The 24957-nt window shown below is 41.4% G+C and overlaps 1 protein-coding gene across 1 annotated transcript; it reads left to right on the top strand.

Moving 5' to 3' along the window:
- Positions 1-1954: 1954 nt before the first annotated feature.
- slc6a1b (solute carrier family 6 member 1b) lies at positions 1955-23334 on the top strand. The gene is made up of 15 exons (XM_033627076.2): positions 1955-2351; positions 3724-4148; positions 4445-4576; positions 4849-4949; positions 5446-5555; positions 6032-6164; positions 6985-7119; positions 8049-8152; positions 8713-8837; positions 9898-10010; positions 10305-10436; positions 13596-13698; positions 13889-13989; positions 17203-17370; positions 20657-23334. The coding sequence occupies exons 2-15, from the start codon at positions 3893-3895 to the stop codon at positions 20768-20770; spliced, it is 1827 nt and encodes a 608-aa protein (XP_033482967.1). The 5' UTR covers positions 1955-2351; positions 3724-3892; the 3' UTR covers positions 20771-23334.
- The last annotated feature ends 1623 nt before the right edge of the window (positions 23335-24957 follow it).

Here is a 24957-nt window from a genome sequence, read left to right as displayed (position 1 = left end):
GAACTGTGGTGCATTACTTTTCGTAGGTATACATATAAAGCGTGCATGAGAACAGCCTAAAACATTATATCTGCATGCAGCAGTCATAGTTAGCATGAAAGCATGCTTTAGCATTTAGAGCCACTGGCATGGCTTTAAACTCTCCTCATAGCTGTTTACGTTAATCCACAAGTCATTCTGGTTTATACAAAATTTATCTCACATGAGATACTGCTTGAGTTGCAGTTTTCTAAGAGCTACATGTGGGATGCTGTTATTCAGAGCCTGTTTGTGTGTGTGTGTGTGTGTGTGTGTGTGTGTGTGTGTGCAAAGGCTCCAAGAAATACTGAAAGTGAGAGGCAACATATTTGTGAAAGGCTCTGTAAACATTTCTGCATTATAAAATGCATCTGTCATCATTATCACCGTCCTCATCATCTGCATCGCCATTTTGTCTTCCTCACATGATGAGCAATAATCTGCTCTACAGTTTCAGAGCATCACATTTGTCCCCCCCATGTCTGAGCGGTGAAACTGACAGGGGGCCAGCTGTCTGCTGTGTGTTTGCCTGTACTCTACTCTCTATTACTACCACCTCTTTCTGTAATTACAAGCTCCACTGCACACAGGCTCACCATCAGGTGGGGCCGGGGCCACAAGCGCAGCTCCACCAGCTCTCATCACTGTGGCATTTTGAATTCCCCTCGTGTGAGAGTTGCAGGCCAACGGGAGGCTTTTTGCACATCTGAGGTGCCACAGCCTGCAGGCCAATCAGCCAGTTGGGATTAAAAATGCTAAATTTTGTTTTATATCATTAGAAGGTTAGCTCACCCCTCATTGGTTCACCATCTGGGCGTTCTTCTCTTCCCTCTCAGTGGTGTGGCTTCTCTGTTGCACTGTATCAGCACTGCACAGCCTACAGCATGGCGGATGGAGAGAAAGAGAACAAAAGATGGAAGGGGAAGATTTGGAGAGATGAGCACAAGGGGGGGAAGCAAAGGAGGCAAACTGCGAGAGAAATAGGGAGAAAAAAGAAAAAGAATATGGAAAGGATGGAAAACATATTAAACATTTTGACACACTCCAGAATTTCATGCATCCATTACAGCGACATAAGCCGTGATATTGCACATGATGCCACTTGACATTTAAATGAAGCTACTCTGGCACCAAATTATCCCAAGTCATGATAAGGTGTCACCTGACAGCTTTGCGACGGTCCAACGAACTTGCAATACAGGAAAAATTAATCACCATCACAGTTTTCATCAGTCAGGCATTTGTCATTCCCAAAGTCAGTTGTAGATTTTCTTTTAATACTAACATTGGTTTAATCCTTGCTCATTTTCACGACTCCAAACTTTAACTGTTAAACCCTGCGAGAGTCTAATCTCCCAGTGAGACCCTAATAATTTATCTCAATATGGGAGTTAAAGTCTGCATTAAGACTGCTCATTTGGGATGTTCCACAAGGGTATTTCATTTTGGAAGACAGCTGGCTAAGAAGATTATAAGCAGAGTTTTCAATTTATCTCACACATCCTGACTCCCTTTATTGGCTGGGACCCTCTTATCATGTTTTGCCAGGAGCGAGAGCAGCCATTGGCATCTTCCTCTGTATCTGCTACTTGGTCGTGGCTGCATTTGATGCAACATTACACTTCTTATTTTTATCCATAGTGCCTTTCTTTTCAAAGCTGTTTCATGTTAATCACCCCAGAAGTTGTATGGAAGGAAGTTTGGAGAATGAAAACAGTGAGCAAGTGTCACTTAAGTGTGCCCAAGTGTTATTTATGGCAACTTGATGGACTCTGTTTATTGTGTTTTATGTTATTATACATCAACTGGCCCCTGAGTGAGCCAGAGAGGATGAGAGAGGGAGGGAGGGAGAGAGAAACAGAGAGAGAAGTTGCTGATGTAAAAAAAAAAAAAAAAAAAGCTGCAGGAGTAAGGATATAAAGCCTTGAGACAAGAGGATGCTCCTCTCTCAAACCCGCTGCCATCTCAGTGGTAGAAATGTTGGAGTTGGGGAGGGTCGACTTTGAGGTGACATTGACGCTATGTAGATGAGAGTGAGGATCCTGCGCTCCATGTTACGTCCCTGCTCGCTTCAACTCAGACGGCGGCAGCTCCTTTCCCCGTCTTCTCTCCCCTCCTCTCTTTCAGCACCACTCCTTTCAGGACAGCACCTCGCGCTCAAAGACGCATTTGTTCGCCGTCCTCCCCTCTCAGGATCATATATTTGCTCGCTGTCGTCGGATGCAAAGTTTCCAACCTTGGTTTTATTCTGTGAAAGTGGAAGGAAGTAACTTTTTCTGAAATTTGGATTTTTCCCATCGGGGAAGCAATCTGGAAAATAAAAGGATTTTATTGTAAGTATCCTGCTGCACAGTGTGCATCCTATATGAGTCAGTGATATATTTGTGTTTGCTGATGTACTTATCACAGGCGAGGACCGTTGTGGAATTTGGCGAATGCAGATGCGCTGAATTTGGCAATGTGCGCGGGTGTGCGGCTGCACTTCACTTGATGGCGACGCGAGAGACTCGTCTCACGAGGGTCATTAGCGTGTTTGATCCTTCAGTCCTGCAGCCAAATGTTTCAAAAATGTCAAATGTTAATTTGTGATCTGCGCAGAAAAAAATGCACACATGATTGCTTGTTCACTAATCCCAATTTGTCTCGAGGGGGTGCGTCTCTTTGAAGTCAAATTTTGCATGAACGTAGAATAATTTTTACAGGTTTGATGTGAAAATGTCTGAAACTAAACAAGGAAAGATTTGTGACCGTGTTGCCTCACGTTGCTTTTCGCAATTACGCACGCGGGTTAATGGAGAGCGCAGAGAGCGCGCTCCACCTTTCATTCTTTCAACTATGAGCAGATGTTTATTTTGCATTTTAAAAGCAAAAATAAATATAAATAAATAACGTATATTTTTAAATCCAGAACATGCTGAAAACATGTTGTGTGAAAACCTAATTATTTGAATCAATGCTGATTAATTAAGTAAAATAAATATTAAATATTGAAACTCTGTCCCGCAGATATTTGCTGAAAATGTCTATTGAAAAACTCCAGTGAGTTATTCGCCTCTCCAGGTGATTCATTAGACATTACCGCTGCGCCTGACTCCTAAACGTGTTTAATTGCTCTTCTCTTGTACCGGAGCAGAAGGAAGTGGACCATTGAATTTAGAGCATAATGACTCAAGGACAAGAGCAGGCTCTAAATTTCTGCTAACATGCATTCACTCCAGGCAATTAAAAGTGATTTTTATTGCATGAGAAGTCTTTATTTGATCCCGTGGGGTTCACGGATCGAGAGGCACATTTTTTTCTCTCTCCACCCCTGAAGAAATGTCATGGAATTAGAATGGATGCATGCATATTAATCGTGTAAAATTATATTTTATTAGTAGTATAAAACTTTTTTTTTTAGCACAGGCCAGCACTACGCCCACCGTAATAAACGATTCAGTCACATATTTGATTTTAAAATATTTTTACTTCCAGAGAACAAGTGGGAAAAATAATTTCACTTTAATCACATAATTTTTCTAGAATGTTAATACATTTAACAATTAAGGCAGAATTACGCGAATAAGTCCCATTGGACACCTGCAGTTTAATTTTATAAAATGTTTCATGAAATATACATTTTAAGGTACATTTTAATGATCTCATATTTCTCTTTCTTTTTGAAATTTTCTATGTATATTTATACATATGTAAATATGTTTTCAGGGTCGCTGGACCGCTGCTGAGCTGCTCCTGATCACTCTCATCACCCCGATTATACGTCTCAGTTATCTGGGAGCTGGGTGCACAGGACGGAGAAGCTGCTGTTTGCCTGGACCGGTGCTGAAACCCCCTCCTCTCCACTGGTCAGGACTAACCCACACGCGCAGTGACCATGGCCACCAACGGGACCAAAGCCTCGGACGGACACGTCTTAACGGAGACAGTGAATGACGCGCCTACCACCACCACCACCACGCCAAACGACAAACCCAAAACCTTGGTGGTGAAAGTGCAGAAGACGAAAAAAGATATACCCGAGAGAGAAACATGGGGTGGAAAATTTGACTTTCTTCTCTCTTGTGTCGGATACGCAATCGGACTCGGAAATGTCTGGAGATTTCCTTATTTATGTGGAAAAAACGGAGGAGGTAAATCAGGAATTTATGGCGATTTTTTCTTTTATCCACACACCAAAAGGAGTGCAAAGATCTCGACATCAATCCTGCCAGTTTGCTCCTGGAGATTTTTAAAAAATTAAAATAAAGCTAAAGTGTATCCCTACCCCCACCATCCAATCCGTGCGTAATTGCGCACAAGCGAAAGCCTGCACTGTGATCTGTGACGCAGCGTGAACCTCCTTTTACCAAATGTGTTATCTGGATGAATATTAATAGTTTCTAATTCACCTTCACTTACACCCCTTTACCTCTCACCTCTCATTCAGGGGCCTTCTTGATTCCCTACTTTTTGACCCTCATATTTGCTGGCATGCCCCTGTTCTTTCTGGAGACGGCTCTTGGTCAGTACACTTCTATTGGAGGGCTTGGAGTGTGGAAGCTGGCCCCCATGTTCAAAGGTAAAAGACACGTTTACGTTATCCTCCCTCAGGCCTTAAACTACAGTTTTTTATGTCAAAACTGGCTGCTTCATGAAAATGAGGTTGATTAACAGACACAGGCACACTTGGAAATCGTGGCTCTTTGTGATTACGTAACAAAGGCCAAATGTTTATCCTCCTTTAAAGACAACATTTAAATAAATACAACTAACATTTTTATTCTAATTTTACATCAACACAAATATTTAAGCACAATTTAACATCATGCCTGTACTCTTCCATTGTTTCAGGTGTGGGTCTGGCTGCTGCTGTTCTGTCCTTCTGGTTAAATATCTATTACATTGTAATCATTTCCTGGGCTCTTTACTATCTGTACAACTCCTTCACTACTGTGAGTATTTGATATTTATATTTATGCTTTTATAATACAGGGATGTAATATTAGGACTTTACCTTAAAAAGTGAGGGGAGAAAAAGAATTCATTCACAAGCGTCTCTTTAAATCAGAACAAAGCAGGTTTTTTTCTGTCCTTTTTTTTTGCCCAGGTTAGTATTTTTTTTTTTATTTGCATAGTAACCCCTTTAGTTATGTGGCAGGTTCTTTTTGCCAGCACCTCTTATATAAGAGTGCACAGCCCTTAACAGAGTATGACATTTATTACTTCCTTTCCCACATAATTAGCGCCTTACACAAGGTATTGATAAATGCATTTGGCGATGAGGCATTCACTCCTCTGAGAAAAGCATGAAATCTCAATGAGTATTATGGTCTTGGCTGCTCGACAGCCAGGGAGAATGGGACCCGGCGGTGGGAGAGTGGTCCAAGTAAAAAGAACTGTCTGTGTGATTTTTTTTTTCTTTCCCTTTTTTTTTTCTTTAATTTTCAGGAGCTGCCATGGCAGACTTGTGGCAATCCCTGGAACACAGAGCGCTGCTACACCAACTACAGCATCGCAGACACCAGAAACCTCACCAGCGCTGTGGTGGAGTTCTGGGAGTAAGCTGGACATAAGAGTCTGTTTAGATCACTAGGTTGCTGCAGATTTAAGCTACACAGAAAGGTCATGGTGCCTACTGTGCGTGATAGAGATCAGGGTTGGGGTCTGATGTGGCCATTTGGGTCTAAGGATCCAATGGTTCACCAAATCCCTTAATATCCATCTATCTAGATACATCTAAGCAGAAAGAATGTGAGCATACCATAAAAGGCCTCAAACAATCTTAAGAAAAAAAAATTTAATAAGAGCAAAAAAAAAAATTTGTTTAGACATGCGTGCATGCAAGCATGATTTCCCCTGACTGTGGCGCCTTAAAAAAGCTTTAGGGGTGAGAAAATAAAGCCAGGGAGAGGGCTCTTTGTGAGTATCCAGACATGTGTGTGCATATTTGTGTGAGCACCCATGCGTGCAGCATGTATGAGATCGAGGATGCATTTGTGCGTTGTAGTAAGACCACTTTACTCCTTCCCTGCAGACGTAACATGCACCAGCTGACCGATGGCCTGGAGAAGCCTGGGGAGGTCAGGATCCCACTGGCTATCACTCTCGCCATTGCATGGGTGTTCGTCTATTTCTGCATCTGGAAGGGGGTCAGCTGGACTGGCAAAGTAAGTATAGGTAGAGGGAACGGACAGAAACAAAGTGGAAAAATAAAATCCAATCATGAATTGAATTTGGATCATCTTTGTGGTCAAGGTCGTCAAATTGGCACAATGACACTTGGGGTAATTGTTCAAATGAAAGGATCACATGACTTCTTCATGCTAGTGTAGGATGAGCTGAAATCCATTCAATGACACTGTTTTCTTAATTTTAGAAGCTTTACTGTCATGAAATATTTCAAAATCATATAAAACAACATTGCCATAACACCCTAAATATGACAACCACCTTCACGTTCCACTAAGGGATACAAAGGCCTAAAAGCCATACAAAAACCACAAAACCAAATGTTTGTGATCAGCATTTTTCTTACTTAATGTCAGGTTGTTGTTTTTTTAAGTTATTGCAGATTCAGCCTTTTTAAAACATAACAGTGTCAGTGACATCTGTTCATTTCTTATTCAGTCGACACGCTCTCATGAATGATCTGAACTGTGTTGGCTTTGATAGCACAGTGTGAAATTAGTTCGGATAAGGAGGGAAATAGTGCACTGGAAGTGTGCTGAACCCAACCATTCTGGGGTCAACTTGCCTCCAGGGAATGGCTGACTAGGTCACTGTGCTGCACTGTGCTGGCGCCACAGTACTGTAACACTGTTCATGATGAGTTGAACAACTTAACAGTTTTCACTTCTTCTGCAGTCGTGTTGCCTCACAGAGCACATATTCCGAGCAAAGTAATGCTCACTAACAGTGTGATTGATTAATTTTGGCTTATAGAAGGCAATTTTCTGTTTTTTCTGACAGTAACTTTGTGTCCCACAGGTGGTGTACTTCTCAGCCACATACCCTTACTTCATGCTGTTCATCCTGTTTTGCCGTGGCATCAGTCTGCCTGGTGCATTTGATGGAATCCTCTTCTATATCACACCAGACTTTGAGAAGCTGAAGCAGTCTGAGGTATGCTCTCTGTTCTGAGCTTAGATGTCTTAAAACGGTCTCTGTTCAGGAACACATATAGCTCTCTGCTGACCGCCAAAATAAAGGTGGCTGCAGAGGATAAGCTGAGCCCCAGTGGGAGGTGTTCTGGCTTTTTGGGGCAGAGTTGTTTACGGGGTGGAATTAAACCGTAGAGGTCACTTACTATACCTGTATAGTCATTTAGGTCAGTGAGTGTCCAGCATTAATACTGACACTCACAGAAAATGTATATTTTACAATCACTGTTAATCTATCAGTGTATGATGCAAATATTTAGCCTTGAGCAGCTGAACAACAAGATCATAAAAATGCCTATCTATAGTTGTATTATTTAAGCAGATGCAGGCTAATTATAAAGTATACTGTTGAGGCAGTCTCACACACAGCTGTTGAAAGGCCAAAGCATGCCAGTGGCATTCAGGCTGATGCATCAATGTCCAGAAATATAAAATCCTATATGATCTTATTGATTTTTTTTGGATGATACTATGATTTATTCCATAATGATTGTGAATACATGAGTTAGCCACCTCATTAAAGCTCAAGAAGAAGATGAGATGAGGCTAGATGAGGTGTGGAGAGACATCATTAGACAAGGCAAGGTCTCACTGAGTTAAGTCGATCAAGAGGGGATGCAGTGGGATCAGAGTGGATCAGATAGGGCCGAGTGCAACAAGGCAGCACTGCCATTACTGCAAATGTTTACAAGAATGCAATAATGCACGTGGCTTAATCAGCCCATCTAGTTAAATTAGCTGAAAATGCCAAAGGAGGTCATATCAATAGTAAAATAAAATGATTCCAAGGCCATTTTTAACAACAAAATATCTCTTTTTGGCATTAGCTTTGCATCTTACATGTCTACACCTGGTTATTTTAACATATTTGTGTTTATCTTGGTGCTCCAGGTGTGGCTGGATGCTGCCACTCAGATCTTCTTTTCCTACGGGCTGGGATTAGGCTCTCTGATCGCTCTTGGTAGCTACAATCCCTTCAACAACAACGTATACAGGTAGGTGAATATATAATGTTGCATTTCAAGTTTATTTACCACATGAATTAAATACCTGCGTCTAGCACCGGTCACTCACGCGTCTATTTTATTTATTTATTGATTTAATTTTTTTTTTGAGGAGACTGTGCAGTTGTCTCGTCCTGGGATTATTTTTGGTTTCCTGGCAACATACTGTCTGCTGCACCTTCTATTTTGGGACCATTTGAGCCTCCAGCTGTATCAGTCGTTTCATTATTTTGGCTCTACCCTCTGTTTTACACGCATGTTAGGCACAGACGTTTGGTTTGCCTCAGCCTCTGTCACATTGTCGGATAAACACTGGTCTGCAGCCCAACTACGTACCTAAATGGTTCCAACTATTTTGATACGGCAGGAGCTCACTGCCATTTTAACAGAATGGGTCAATATAAATGTATTCAGCCGTTGTGTTACTGCAGGATGCAAAATGGCTCTCCGTCGTCCCTTCCCCCCACACCTCCCGACAATGTGTGACGGGTTGATAAGGAATTGATATGGGCGTGACAATGGCTGCCTTGTGCTTTGTCTCTCCCCTACAGAGATTCTGTCATTGTCTGCTGCATCAATTCCTTTACCAGCATGTTCGCCGGCTTTGTCATCTTCTCCATCGTGGGATTCATGGCCAACGTAACAAAGAGACCCATTGCTGATGTGGCAGCCTCAGGTAATTGCAATCAATGTTGAAACTCAATAGTGACAATTGGCACAGGCAAGAGATGCGATGGGAAAAATTAGCCCTTGAAATTGCTAGATGTTATTCTTCCAGTCAGAAAGGGAAGGTTTTAGCTTGTCACTGGATGTCAGCTCTGATTCCTGGGTTTATTGGAAAGAAAAAATGCTCAGTGATTCCGCAAAACTCTCTGTTCTTTGGAAACACTCAAGTTTGACTTTCAGCATCGGGACTTTTTTCTCCCAAGGACACTTTGGATTTGAAACCCAGTAGTGCCTCCAAGAGGGGGGCAATGCCCAATTGCTATCCCCCTCCTGTCTTTGAGAGGCTGTGGCACACTCATTTCTTAAGCCAGCATGAAAGTATCCTGTGAAACTAGACAACGTAAGGCATCCATTGGTACCAACCTTGTCGGCATAGCTTGTTGAGAAAGAGCCTAAATAATGCTCAAAAGTTGGACTGCATTTTGGCAAAGGAACAACTGGCATAGGCTTTTTCACAAGGCTACTTTGAACTCTCACCTCAAGATATCAGATTGAAAATTGGTCCTGTAAGTACCCTTGAGTCTCCCTAAACTTGAGAAGGCTTGTTCCCAGTAAATGTATTCTTCCTTACAAACAGTGCACTCCTTCAAATTAAAGCTCGTTATTTATCTTTTTGAGGAAAGGGACATGTAGGTTATTTGATAATGAGTCGCCTCACACATGCAGATACATAAAATAGGATTGTTGTGGAACTCAAAATGTTAACTGTGCCAGTGTTTTCAACTAGCCAAAATATTTCAACAACATAATCAAATACCTGAAATTATGGCTCATTGTTTTGGTGTTCCACCCCAAGATTTTCAGTGGCCCCATGTGGCCACCCCCTATGAAAATTTTCTGGGGGCGCCAATGCTAAAATCCAGAGCAACAGTTACTTTCATTATATCAGCATATGCATGTTTAAAATGGTGGACAATACATTTTTACATGATCTTAACATTTCCCTTTGCGCTCTTTTTGCATGCATCTTATATTGGTGTCAACGTGTCTGTAACATTTGTCTCTGTCAGGACCTGGCCTGGCATTTTTGGCTTATCCTGAGGCCGTGACCCAGCTCCCCATCTCTCCTCTCTGGGCCATACTCTTCTTCTCCATGCTGCTGATGCTGGGAATCGACAGCCAGGTAACCCAATGAGAATGGTCTCAGTGGTGTTTTTTTTAACCATATTCATATAGCAAAATTATGATGTTCCAGCAAGGTTGATATTCATTTGGATTCAGTTGTGTCAGGATGCAAACCTTCCTTATGTGTTGCTGCCATATAAAAACATTTACTAAAACCTTAGGTAATTAGTGTTGTTCTTACTCTTTCATTCATGAGAGTTAATTCTATCTCTTAGAAACTGACCTGTTTTTATTGTGACAGCAGCGTTGTGTTACGTAACACAGTCTTGATGTGACTCTGCAATCTCTCCAGTTCTGCACTGTGGAGGGCTTTATCACTGCACTGGTTGATGAATTCCCTCACATTCTCCGAAAACGCAGAGAGATCTTCATTGCAGTTGTCTGCCTTATTTCTTACATCATTGGACTGTCCAACATCACACAGGTAAATACTTCTTTCTTATCGGATAATCCACCAACTCTCAGAGACGTTACAGGGCAGTTAGTTCAAAAACGCTCACAACAGCCTGCGACTAAATGACAAGGTTGATATCTGTTGCCGTATTCAGGTCAATATTGAGTCTGCGTTTCTCCAGTTAATCACCTAATTACACTTTCATCTCTATAGGGATTCGCCCTTCTTTCATAGTATTTGCAGAATCCAGTAAAAACACTGCACAATCAATTGAGTGAAGACTTAAAATATTTCCTTTGCAGGCATCAACACGCCTTTGTTCTTTTATATTTAGCATTTCTGATGTTGGCATTGTCACAGAAAATAAAACATCCTCCACAGACTTGTGAGCATCCCACAGCACAACAATGATGTGACCTTAGCAGCTGACCCACTAACCTGCAAGACTGTTAACTCAGCTAGATTGTTACCTCAGCTCGCCAAGTGGCCCTCATGGTATCCAGAACATCTCAGTGAAAAGGTCATGGGGTCATTTTCCCTCTGAGGATTCAATTTTCTAGTTAAAGTGGTTCAGGTCACTTAGCACCATGTTCCAGTCCACAAACATGAAACAACATGAAACAAAGGATCACAGCCAGGATTTCATTTAACTTAACCTGCTAGCTGCTGGACCAAAGGATGACGCTACAGTCTACTGGTTTGTCTGCTCATTTGTTCGTCTGTCCAACATTTTGGTCCAGAGGAAGATACCTCATGCCTACAGACCAGATTGTCATGGAATTCATTATTTTGATTTCTTATGATTCAGAAGTTGTCTGCACACGGCTCACAATATGGAGGTGGCACAGCCAGTGGCTAGCAGCCAATGGTGCTAACAGCACAAACAGTGCTAACAAGAGCACAGTTCTGCAAGAGCTAATCTGGGGGAAAACAGAGACTGGGCGCTACGCTTATGCAATGACGCTGTCCCAATATCAGTTGTAACTGCCATATGAACACCATGTGAGTGCTGTGAAGTGTGGTGGTGGTTAGCCACCCAGTGGGATACACATTTAAGACTAACATGCGAGCACAGGTGGACCGTCTACTACAAAAATGAACAGAGGAACTAAGACCACAACACAGAGAGAGAGTGCAACTTCAATCTCTGCTCACAATACCATTACTCCACTATATCTGTACATAGCAAATAGTTTTTGCTGCTATATTACTGTTCTTAATGTCATATTGAGCTCCTGTAATGGTGCCCCTCCATGATTCCTAAAGGTTTTGAGGACCACCTGAGCTACTGTCTAGCCTAGTGCCACCATCAGGCCAAAAGTCACCCTTGACTAACACTCAGGTCCATATCATGGAATCTTAAATGGCTTTTTTCCATTAAATGTCTTGTGTATATTCATGTTCCACAGAGGATAACACCTCATGCTTTTGGTGACCCCTGACCTGCTCAACCCAGTCTCATTCCGAAGTTGTCGAAATCCAGCGCTTAGGCACTTAGTTGCGGCATCAAACACTGATGAAAAAAGCCGTCCTATAACGTTGGCATGATATGTTCAATGGCATCAGGGAGAAATGCAATGGGACAAGAACAACAGTTAAGGCGGTGAAAGTCCGACTTGGGCGGTCGGGAGGGGTAATGGATGGGTTCAACAAACAACAACTTTCACCCAGGAGAGCACTGTTCACGTCCCAGAAGATCATAAAGCCAAACCCTGTTCTTTTTTCCTAAACCTACCCACATGATTTTTTTGCCTAAACAAAAAGCGTTAGTTCACGTTGTTGTACGGATGTAGTGCATTTATTTTGAAAGAGACTGTATGTAAACATTAAATTTCCTGTGAAGTGTATTTTTAAAGAGGACAATGAATGTAACAGAAAGAACTTGACATGGTGCCCCAGAACGTCAACATGACCAAGTGTCGATATGTGACAAAGTCAGAGAGAGAAGGCGTTGTTCTGCTGGTGCCACTTTCAGGCCACAATTTCTATTTAACTGAAAACTTTCATACTCTAGGGGGCAGATAGCCATGAAATATCGCTCTAAACACATTCATGCTCCTCAGAGAATGAACCATTTTGTGCATTTCTTGACCTCTAGCACTTCCTCAAATGTCAAACTGCCACTTTTGCAATCAAAATGTCTGATAATATAGCTGGCAGATTGCCATGAATCTTGCTAAGATATTGAACAAGCTCTGTCTGTAGGTCCAAATTTCCTAAGGGCTAATACACTGTAATATTTTGATAATATTTCAATCTACTCTGTTGGTTTAAAACCAATTATGATGTTAACGAAATATTTAAGAGTGTCAGAAATAAGCACTGGCCACTATACTTGATCATTAGAATATTACCACGAGGATGCTGTTTACTTAATCTCTATGGGTTATTTATATAAAATTAAAACAATATATTTTTTAACTCCATTGGTCTGCTGTCATCTCCCAACATTTTATAACATGATAATTGAGCCATATTTTTAAAAAGTCAGCATTGATTCTTACTGCTCTTTATCAGACTACAGGCAGCAGGTCATAAGAGTTGTTTCAAGTATGTTCTTTATAATTTTTGAAAAGCATCACCCCACAAATTCCTGCTGGCTAAAGTGAAGACATTTTTGTGAAGAGGCCTCTGTTTCTGCGTATTTGTGAGCTACAAATGACAGAATCACTGCAGGCCAAGGTCGTGTTTGCAAATGACACTCCGAGACCCTACATTGTGCCCTTTCTTCTGCCAAAGTGGATATCCATCATGCCACATGCGCAGTCCAGTTAATATGAGGCAGTTACCCTAACCGCTACTCCAGGCACTATAAAGCTTCCAGCATATCAAGCTTCACAAAGTAGAAGTTGACAAACTGTAGCAGGTCCCTTTTGAGCTGGTCTCCATGACGTTCTGATAGCCATAGAGATGGTGGACAGGCATGAAATATTTGGGAGGAGATGCTTGGTCTATACTGGTCCTGCCTTTCACAGTTTCCACCAGAAAGTCTTCGTACCAATTCTGCCCTCACCATTGAAACATCACTAACACTTACCAGCCACAGCTGCCGGTCCCCTCACCCTTGATGTTATTCCACTTGACCGATTTAGTACTGCACATCCAATACTATAATTGCTTCTTCAGCGGTTTCCTCTTTGCCTTCATCTGTCTTATTTTTGTTTGTTTTCTGCTTCTCTCCTTTTACAGGGTGGACTGTACGTGTTCAAGCTATTTGACTACTACTCAGCTAGTGGCATGTGCCTGCTCTTCCTGGTCTTCTTTGAGTGCGTCTCAATTTCATGGTTTTATGGTGAGCCACACTCAGGAATCTTCTTGAGGATTTTTTTTCCATCTAAAGTCTTTTGTTGTTGAAATTTCAACATCTAACATCTAAGATCTAAACTAGAAACATATCTGAAATTATAAATTATGGAGCACATCTCTAGTCCCACAATACGATAACTAAAACTGTATTTGTCCTGCTTTATCTCTGGTTCCAGGTGTGAACAAATTCTACGAGAACATTGAAGAAATGATTGGATACAAGCCCTGTCTGTGGTGGAAGGCCTGCTGGGTCGTTTTCACTCCACTCATTGTGGCTGTAAGTGATACCTGTGGGTGCACAATGTTTTGGCCACCAACAGGGAAAATAGCACCCCATCAAGGACGTTATTAGCGCTTGTGGGGTCTCAGTGGAAGCTATATATTGATAGTGAATGCTATAATCTCTGTCTATATGCAAACCATGCTATGATTTTTTGTGTCACTTTAGCTTGATGGTTGTGTGTAGGAGACCAAAAGCAGTGCAATTGCTTTTACTTTATAACTTGCACTTGATGCAATGATTGGCTTAATCACTTAGTCTTAGTCTACCAGTGCCACTGGTAGACTAAGTGCCCCTCCAGTGAAGAAAACATGATGCAGTGCCCTCTTGAGTGCTCTTCCAGTGAAGACAACAAGATGTAGTGTCCTTTTGAGTGCTCTTCCAGTGAAGACAAGGTGATGCAGTGCTCTCTAGGGCACCTGTCCAGTGAAGATAACAAGAAGTAGTGTCATCTCTAGACGTAGTGTCCTCTCGAGATTAAGTGTCCTCTAGAGTGCCCTTCCAGTGAAGAAAACTGAGATGTAGTGTCCTCTAGAGTGCCAATCCAGTGAAGAAAAAATGATGAAGTGTCCGCTAGAGTGCTCTTTCAGTGAAGACAAGATGTAGTGTCCTCGAGTGCTCTTCCAGTGAAGAAAACGGGATGTAGTGTCTTCTAGAGATGTAGTGTCCTCTAGAGTGCCCTTCCAGTGAAGAAAACGAGATGTAGTGTCCTCTAGAGTGCCCTTCCAGTGAAGACAACAAGATGTAGTGTCCTTTAGAGATGTAGTGTCCTCTAGAGTGCCCTTCCAGTGAAGAAAAAATGATGAAGTGTCCTCTAGAGATGTAGTGTCCTCTAGAGTGCTCTTTCAGTGAAGACAAGATGTAGTGTCCTCGAGTGCTCTTCCAGTGAAGAAAACGGGATGTAGTGTCCTCTAGAGTGCCCTTCCAGTAAAGAAAACGAAATGTAGTGTCCTCTAGAGGTGTAGTGTCCTCTAGAGTGCCCTTCCAGTGAAGAAAACGGGATGTAAGGTCCTCTAGAGTGCCCTTCCAGTGAAGACAACAAGATGTAGTGTCCTCTAGAGATGTAGTGTCCTCTAGAGTGCCCTTCCAGTGAAGAAACAAGATATGTAGTGTCCTCTAGAGTGCCCTTCCTGTGAAGACAACAAAATGTAGTGTCCTCTAGAGATGTAGTGTACTCTAGAGTGCCCTTCCAGTGAAGAAAACGAGATGCAGTGTCCTCTAGAGATGTAGTGTTCTCTAGAGTGCTCTTTCAGTGAAGACAAGATGTAGTGTCCTCGAGTGCCCTTCCAGTGAAGAAAACGGGATGTAAGGTCCTCTAGAGTGCCCTTCCAGTGAAGACAACAAGATGTAGTGTCCTCTAGAGATGTAGTGTCCTCTAGAGTGCCCTTCCAGTGAAGAAAACGAGATGCAGTGTCCTCTAGAGTGCCCTTCCAGTGAAGAAAATGGGATGTAGTGTCCTCGAGTGCTCTTCCAGTGAAGAAAACAGGATGTAGTGTCCTCTAGAGTGCCCTTCCAGTGAAGACAACAAGATGTAGTGTCCTCTAGAGATGTAGTGTCCTCTAGAGTGCCCTTCCTGTGAAGACAACAAGATGTAGTGTCCGCTAGAGATGTAGTGTACTCTAGAGTGCCCTTCCAGTGAAGAAAATGAGATGCAGTGTCCTCTAGAGATGTAGTGTCCTCTAGAGTGCTCTTTCAGTGAAGACAAGATGTAATGTCCTTGAGTGCCCTTCCAGTGAAGAAAACGGGATGTAAGGTCCTCTAGAGTGCCCTTCCAGTGAAGAAAACGAGATGCAGTGTCCTCTAGAGTGCCCTTCCAGTGAAGAAAATGGGATGTAGTGTCCTCGAGTGCTCTTCCAGTGAAGAAAACAGGATGTAGTGTCCTCTAGAGTGCCCTTCCAGTGAAGACAACAAGATGTAGTGTCCTCTAGAGATCTAGTGTCCTCTAGAGTGCCCTTCCAGTGAAGAAAACAAGATGCAGTGTCCTCTAGAGATGTAGTGTCCTCTAGAGTGCCCTTCCAGTGAAGAAAACGAGATGTGTCCTCTAGATTGCTCTTCCAGTAAAGAAAACGTGATCCAGTGTCCTCAACAGTGCACTTCTAGTGAGGAAAACGAGATGCAGTGTCCTCTAGAATGCCCTTCCAGTGAAGACAACAAGATGTAGTGTCCTCTAGAGATGTAGTGTCCTCTAGAGTGCCCTTCCTGTGAAGACAACAAGATGTAGTGTCCGCTAGAGATGTAGTGTACTCTAGAGTGCCCTTCCAGTGAAGAAAATGAGATGCAGTGTCCTCTAGAGATGTAGTGTCCTCTAGAGTGCTCTTTCAGTGAAGACAAGATGTAATGTCCTTGAGTGCCCTTCCAGTGAAGAAAACGGGATGTAAGGTCCTCTAGAGTGCCCTTCCAGTGAAGAAAACGAGATGCAGTGTCCTCTAGAGTGCCCTTCCAGTGAAGAAAATGGGATGTAGTGTCCTCGAGTGCTCTTCCAGTGAAGAAAACAGGATGTAGTGTCCTCTAGAGTGCCCTTCCAGTGAAGACAACAAGATGTAGTGTCCTCTAGAGATCTAGTGTCCTCTAGAGTGCCCTTCCAGTGAAGAAAACAAGATGCAGTGTCCTCTAGAGATGTAGTGTCCTCTAGAGTGCCCTTCCAGTGAAGAAAACGAGATGTGTCCTCTAGATTGCTCTTCCAGTAAAGAAAACGTGATCCAGTGTCCTCAACAGTGCACTTCTAGTGAGGAAAACGAGATGCAGTGTCCTCTAGAATGCCGCTCCAAAGAATTGTTCTCTAGAGTGCACTTCTAGAGAAGAAAACAAGATGTAGTGTCCTTTAGGGTGCCTTTCCAGTGAAGAAAACATTATGAAGAAAACATGATGCAGAGTCCTCTAGGGTGCCCTTGCAGTGTTGTATAGGCTGCCCTACATGCTAGAATACTTTCTGTGCTCTGGTGCCCTTTTTATTGTTTTCACCTGTGCCCCTCGGACAGCCTGAGTTTGCCACTGGTTGCTGCTTTATATACTTTATTAGCATTACTTTTAACATACCTTCATAGAATACTTCACAAAGTGTGTCTGATGTGTCCAAAGATCATCCAAGACCAAAAGCTGTTACTGTAGTATTTCTGCATATTCATGGCCTAGAACTTAGACTCTATTAGTTAAATGTCAAAACATGATGATAAAGGTGCTGAGATCTATTTCCTTGTCCGTCTTGTCCAGGGAGTCTTCTTGTTCAGTGCAGTGCAGATGGTTCCCCTCACCATGGGTGACTATGTGTTCCCAGCCTGGGGCCAGGGGGTTGGGTGGTGCATGGCCCTCTCCTCCATGACCCTCATCCCTGGCTACATGGGCTACATGTTCCTCACACTCAAAGGCACATACAAAGAGGTAAGATCAATGGGAATTCAGTTGAATAGCTGCTGTTGTTTACTTGAATGCTGTATCTGCTCCAAAGCAATGAATACTTGAAATAAAAAGGGGGTAAAGTCACCAGATGCTCATATCAAATAGTACAGATATCTGATAAATGCAAATAAAATCTAAATACAATCTATAAACATACACTTAAAGGAAATGTTATTAACTATACATATGTATACACGTATATTAATACCAAGAGTTTTAGTTGGTGTGGTGCAAATACGATAGCTGCAGATTTCCCAGAGCATCACTGCACCCAGCTTGGAGAATTTCATACATCTATTAACTGATTTGAATTTTAATCTGCAGTCGGCAGCGAGGCAGGCTCTATGTAAGAGTTTCAAGTGGATTACTTGGTATGCAAGATTTTTGGCTCAAATATATTACTACATACTGTATGATAGACCACTCAACACAGAGACACAGTGGTGTATTTAGACAGTGCTGCTGTTTTGTGAGGATAATGTAATGTCATACAAGCCCTGAGGATTTGTCAGTTTTAACCATGAGTGGAAGTTTGAATGGACATTTAAGGTCACCCTGTCCATTTTTTACCAACAGTCTGGCTCAAATATGTTTACCAGAATGCACTCATCCAGCATTTATATCATCCTCACTTACATTTACAACATTTGCATAATGGCTGGCAATGAATGTAGCACCTGGAATGTAATTTAGCAGCAAAAAGACTCTTCACACTGATGTTAAAATGCTCAGCTTAGCCCAGTGTGATTTGCTCCGTGCATTATGACTGCACTGTGATTTTGTAATGAGCAAACACATAGGCATGCTGGGTAAAGACTTGATAAATTGCCATGAAGAGCAGCACAGTGATAAAAGGATTAGTAAAATAGAGTTTCTAATGAGTTCTGTTAAACAATTTCAGATGCCTTTTTTGCTACAGCAGCCACTGAGTTCTCAGTAAATTACGTTCATTTGTATGCAGCAGAATGGCGCACTGCATTTTTTATTGATCTGATGATCCTAATCAATGGCACATAATACCTTTTCCGGCATTCCATTTACATTAAGAGCGCTTTGATTTGCAGTCATCCACAATGCAATGAACAATAATCGTGCATCTATACGGTCCCTGGTGACAGATATAGCTTTATAGCCACCACTGACGGAATAAATGGGCCATAATTGCAGGCAGTGCAACAGAGACTGTCAGAGGCGATGTGCAGGTGTCAGATCCTGCAGTACCAGCTGATGGCTGATTGTCTAATTGTAGCAATCAGCCAGCTGATTAGTGCTCTGCACCCAGGCGGATGCTTAGTTTCACAAACACTCCATGTGAATGCCTACAGTGCCGCAGAATCCCGGGTCCAACACAACTCATAGTTTAGAACCTTTAGAAGATTTGCTAAGTTGGTATGGTTTGGTTTGGTTTTGTGGGCTCAGCGCAGGCCAGTCATGAAGTGAAAATGTTGGCATTGTACGTTTCTGCAAAGCACGGATATGTTGCATTTGTATGTTTCATATGAATCATAGTATAATCATAGTTTTGATTACACGTATGTTAGCTGACTTTGTCATTGGGAGGTAACACCTGGGCAAAACAGCTGCTGAGCTAAAGACCACTGTTTGAGACCAACAAACAAAAAATTTGAGTGTTTCTAGTAAGAAATTGGTTGCATTTCCAGCCATGATTGTGGCACAGAAACTGGGTGTTTTTCATAGACTGTATAGAATAATGGACCTAGCTACCTGACATCACCCATTGGTTTGTGGACTCACGTTTTGAAGCTTGGAGCATTTGGACAAGAGGGTGGAGCTATGATGAAGCGAGGGGTGGCTCTGACTCATGGACTGTAGCGATACCTCGCAGACAGCCTGACACTCAAACGGAACCAGCCTTACTCTCATACCCTCGTACAGTTGTCAGGAATGTTGAAATTAGCTGTAGACCGAATCTATTTTTTGTTTCAGGCTGTAAACATGTTAATGTCTGCTTTAGAGTCAGGCAATTTAACAAGAGGGTCTGCGGGGATTGACTAGCTTCTGGAGTCAGCCTCAAGTGGCCACTAGCGGAACTGCAGTTTTTGGCACTTGATTAATTTCTGAGCCCCAAAGGTTGCTGCTTGGCCCAGCGGTTGCCTTGTTCTTTAGCGAGTCATAAGCAGAATTTCCAGGCATGGTTGAGGCACAAAAACCATGTATTTTAAGGCAAAACATGATCTTTTCCTAACCATAACCAGGTGTAATTTGGGCCAAAACATTACCACATTAACCATAGCGCTTTTAAAAATGAAACGAAGTGTAACATTTCAACATGTCTGCTATGTAATAACATACAAATGTTACATATCTGTGGTTTGCAGAAACAATGCTAACATTTATTCTGGTGATTAGGTTGCCCACTAAGTTTGGCCCATGAAGCATTTATTCAACCTCTTTTTAACAACAAGTCAATTAAGAACCAATTCTCATCTACAATAATGACATGGCCAAGAGGCAGCAACAAGAGGCAAGCTGATATAAGACATTAAAACATAGAGGCAGCTGGTACAATAAAAAAACAGACAAAATTAAAACATCACAATATATACACATTTGGATTGTGTTCAATATTTCTGCCTGAGATTATTTGGAAAAAGTAGATTTTCCTTCTCCTCATGACCAGTTAAGTGATATACAGTATATACAATGACAGTATGTACAGTGATCCAGAGAACCAAACTTTAGAAAAGGTGCAGTGGTCAGAGACTATCGCTTGTACTGAGTTATTAAAGGAGGGTAATGTAATGGGGGTGTGCCGTTTTAGCATCTTTAGTAACTCGTTCCAGTCACTTAAAGCACCAATTTGGGATGAGTGATGGCCAAAGGTGGTACAGATCTTTGGAATAACCACATTTCTATATTTGCTAGAGCGTAAACTGCAGTTACTGTCAGAGAAATTGAATAGTGGGTGTAGATATGGAGGAGTTTTGCCAATGATAGTTTTATAGATGAACTGATATCAGAAGATCTGTCGCCTGATGTGAAGTGAGATCAAGCTGTATATCTTCATATAACAATATATCACTTTAGAGAAACTGTGCGTCTTTACTGAGAGTATCTTATAGAAAGTTTACACGAAGAGCCTGAGGGTGCGCATTCATCAAGCTCACAGCTGTACTGCTGCTGGTGTTTTATGATACAGCTTACAGCTTTGATCACAAACTTTGCAGCTGTTTGGTACTAATGATATATGACAGTATCTCATTGTAATCTCAGCAGCATCAGTGATATCTGTGCTTCACCATTTCAGCGTCTGCGGATGATGATCAAGCCTTTGACACTGGTGAAGGCTCAGGAAAATGGCCCGGACCAGCAGACAGAGAACCAGAATCAGAACCCTGCCAACGAGGAAGCCTACATCTAGAAACTTCTGCCTGTCTCTCTCTCTGTCTCGACGGCCAGACTGGCGATGTACACAGATAAAAAAAAAACATAATCAAGGTTGGGAACGACCACCAGACTTCCATGTCTGCTTTTATTCACCTACCTCCTGGGGACACGTGAGACCAACCTGATTACAGTTATTTTTAGGGTTTTTTTCTGTTTGTTTATTTGTATAATACAGAGTTATAAAAACCTACGAGGAGAAAACAAACTACCCAGCAAAATTGTTGTGATATTATGAATTTCATTATGCAAAAAAAGTTAGTCTTTATAGAAGAGGAAATGTGACTTAGGAAATTACTGTATATTGAATATATAATTTAAATTTGGAGGCCCGCGTTGATTCAATAGTATTGTGCTACCTTGAAGATATTAATTAATCTACTAAACTACATTTACTGTACAAAGAAAAATATTGGTTAAATGCATTTTGCTTGTACATGAAATAAATACATAAAAATGAATGCAGTGTAGTAGGTGAAAAAAATGCAATTTGAAAGTTTGTAAAAGTGAAAATTGAATATTGACCAATTTATGGCAAAGACAATATGGGAATGTGCAACAGGTAAGGCCAAATCTGCTTGTATGTGTAAAATATAATTTAGCCAGACTATCACTCCCTTGCAGGATCCTGCAGTTTGCCTGAAATGTTTACCACCCACGTTTGGGGCTACCTTTGAAAAGCACAAGTACAGTATGAAATTTTGAAGCGTCCAACTTTTTATTTTTTTTCCTCTGGCTCGATTGAAACGTGTGACAACAGCAAAAATAACTTACATAGGATACATAGCAAGAGACTGTTATACTTGTTTCTTTGTTTTCTAAAGAACAATAACTTTGTATGTTGTCTGAATCTTTTTTGTAGAATCATTTTTTTAGGTCGTTTTCTATATGTGAGAGTGAGAAGGACCAAAATCATACTCAAGTTCAAAAGATTGGTGCAGACATTTGACCCAATGGCTATATATGGATTAAATCAAGCATCTCCTTTTGTCTCTCTGAAGAGCAACAGAGTACAGTAGCAAATACAGCATCCGCCTACAAGCACAATTTGGATCTGTAAACTACCACCTCTAACAGTAAAGGTGTAGCCAATACAGAAATCCCACATCAATGTTGTTTGTACAGTATTCTGCCTGAGATTATTCGGAAAAAAGTACATGTAACTCCTCCGTACAAACAGTTAAGAGGAATGGCAGAGTCGTGTTGCAATAAGCCAATGCTGATTCAGATCTTTATTTTAAACTGTGAGAATGAATAAGCTGCGGTGGCTGCTGCGTTGGAGAGTTTATGATGGATTTCAATGATAGCTGCCATTATTCTGACTGGAACCATTTACTTATATATGTATTTAGTAACCCACTCCTCAGGAACAAAGGTGGACGTGACCAAATTCTCTCAGATTCTACCATTATACACTGAAACAATTAATGCTATATTAAAAAAGAAACATCATCAAATCTCTGCCATTTACTCCCATTAATCCAACATGCTGCTTTAAGTGGCAACAAAACATAAACCAGTATTACATCACGCAAGTACACGGGCACACTCGAAAGCTGATCCAAATTATTGCCTCTTTCCTGTGTGCTATTCAGCTAGCATCATTTCTTTCAGTGTAAATGAACTGCGATGGCCTTCACTCAGTCATTCTAGTAGAAGCCATTGGGTTTCTATCCCGTGGCGAGTGCAGATTTCCAATATCAGACCAGGAGAGAAACTTTGGCTCAGTCAGAGGACGAAGTCGGCAAAAGCACTGTTAACACAACAGGACATAGCCACATGCTATATACTGTAGGCCAACACCACTGAAACTACTCCTTTTCATAGGGTAAAGAAAAACCTATTACTACATATCAAGTTTGCTCGGCAATATAAAAACCTATGTAGAAGCTGACTTTGGGACAGACCACAGATATCACTGTATGACCACGAGGGAGGATCGAGAAAATTTGCTTCTGTGGCAGCTACATGCGACAGGAATCAGGTTGAATCAGTCCCGTTTATTTTCTTTTTCTCTACGTTTATTTTTCTCAAAGATATGTGAATTAAAATGTGCAATGACAAAGGGTTCCGTGAATTTTGTATAAAGTTACCATACTGCAGTTTTCTCTCTTGAACGATGTTGTAAACTGGACTGTGTAATACATGTATCTGTGAATGTCCGTACAACCTGAGTTTTTCTTTTCTTTTGTCTAAATGTTGAACAAAAAAAAAAAAAAAAACGTGATATTATTTGCTGTTTTCTGCAATAATATTATTATCTCAGAAACTAAAGCACATATCTCTCTCAACTGTAAAAATTATAATTACAATAACAGAATAGAGTAATAATAAAGATGATAATAATAATAATAATATTAATAATAATGGAATAGAAACGTCTAGTCAGAGAATACTGTTTTGTATATTTCTAGCTGTTTCATGGGCCTAATGTAAAATATTCTATGTAAAAAATATAATAAATGTCTTTAGATGGTGTTATATGAAAAAGCATGATTGCAATATATGTTATCTGCAAAATAAATAAAGACCTATAGATTATAATGTCTGGGTCATGTCATCTTTCTGTTAGGAGATACACAAAAGGTTAACTGTGGAAAGCACAACAACCTTTTTTATTTGCTTAATAGCTGTGACTCTACAAGTGCTGACTTAAAAGGTATGGAAATTCTCCTCAAACATGCCGTCTGCATTGTTGAGTGAGATTTAGCATGACAGCGACGTGCTCAGTGTTATGCTAATACTCCATTTATTACATAAGTGGAAATTAATATGCGATCAGCTTCATCACCGCAAGAGATGTTCTCTGGAAACTTAGCCGATAGTTTCTGACACAATGTTTTTTGCCAAAGCAATATCCTTGTGACACCTGCACTGAGAGCTGTGCCAGCAGAGACACTATAGCCATCCTGGCTGACAGCCCATCCCTCCCGGTCACAATGCACCATCCCATCCCGTCTCCCTGCTGTTATGCAGTAGTTAGTTCGGTGATAATCCAAAGCCACCAAATCATCACAGAATGCACAGTGAGAAAGAAGTAGAGTGTGTAGACATCTTTATTTCATGGAGTTTATTGAAATGGAACAATGAAATAAAGATAGATGGGGAAAAGCATGAATTAAATACCCTGTCCTGAAGTAACATGTCTTGTTTACATGCTTGTTTGGTTGTTAGAGGGAAGCACGGTGACCTCGAAATACACTACATTTTGTTTTTCTCAACATGAATCTCTCTGTGGCTCTTTTACTTGACATTTGGTAATGCTTAAAACAACGATGAAAGATTTTATTTCTTGTCTTATCAATACACACCAAGGTCACAGCTCCTCCAGTAATGAACCTTGAAAATCGATGTGTTTTCTAATACATGTGATCAGTTTAACATTTTAGTTCATCTTCAGCTTTTCTCATTGTTTCTATGGCTCAGTCCGTCTGAACATCAAATGGGGCATCTTGCTAGTCTGTTGTCTTAGGGTATTTGGTGTCAAGGCTCTCTGGTGTCATCACTCCCCAAAAACCAAACTCAACACAACAGAGATCGGGGAGACAACCAATCGGAATGCTGACGTGCATCGATGAAGCGGGTCCCAGAGAACAAGCCATGTAACTTTGGTTCCTACAGCACACTTGTTCCTACAATGGATATCGAGATGTTTATTACTTGCTTTCGCGCCCACTCAGTCCTTTATAATGTGTCGCTGTTTGGTTACAGAGACCAAAATAAAACGACTGTGGTTTGGGACCATGTCGCGGATGTAGTTGGTTGGTCTGGTGAGTTTTAAAGTGTGTAATGTTAGTAATAGAGGAGAGAATTGCAGGCTAATGTTGTTACGTAGCATGCAAGTCTTCCTTGCTTGGTTTGAATGGAATGACATATGTTTTCTGTTTTCATTGACCAAACTTAACTTTCTGTCGGCCAACTATGAGCTTTCTGACTGGACAACAGCAAGCAGCAACTACGCTGCTTTCAAGCCAGTAGTCCGCGGCTCCTTTAAATTGACAAGCACGACTGAACGTTCAATGATTCTGCCACAAATACTTTAAACAGTCGTGTTTCTTGGGCATCCACGAGAGACTTTGCCTCTTCGGAAGCTTCTGGTCTGAACATACAGTTAGGCTAATAGGAGGCTGCTAAAGTTGAGTAACTGGAGGGGAAAGGAATGTA

This window comes from Epinephelus lanceolatus, chromosome 1, assembly GCF_041903045.1.
Source record: "Epinephelus lanceolatus isolate andai-2023 chromosome 1, ASM4190304v1, whole genome shotgun sequence".
NCBI lineage: Eukaryota > Metazoa > Chordata > Actinopteri > Perciformes > Serranidae > Epinephelus > Epinephelus lanceolatus.
Note: the sequence above shows the minus strand (reverse complement) of the source record. Positions and strands in the feature narration are given on the sequence as shown.

Excerpts from the sequence above, each read along its gene's own strand:
- slc6a1b (XM_033627076.2), top strand. The coding sequence starts at position 3,893 with ATGGCCACCAACGGGACCAAAGCCTCGGACGGACACGTCTTAACGGAG. Across the intron at positions 4,577-4,848 it reads GCTGGCCCCCATGTTCAAAG|GTGTGGGTCTGGCTGCTGCT; the intron begins GTAAAAGACACG and ends CCATTGTTTCAG. Across the intron at positions 8,838-9,897 it reads TGCTGATGTGGCAGCCTCAG|GACCTGGCCTGGCATTTTTG; the intron begins GTAATTGCAATC and ends TGTCTCTGTCAG.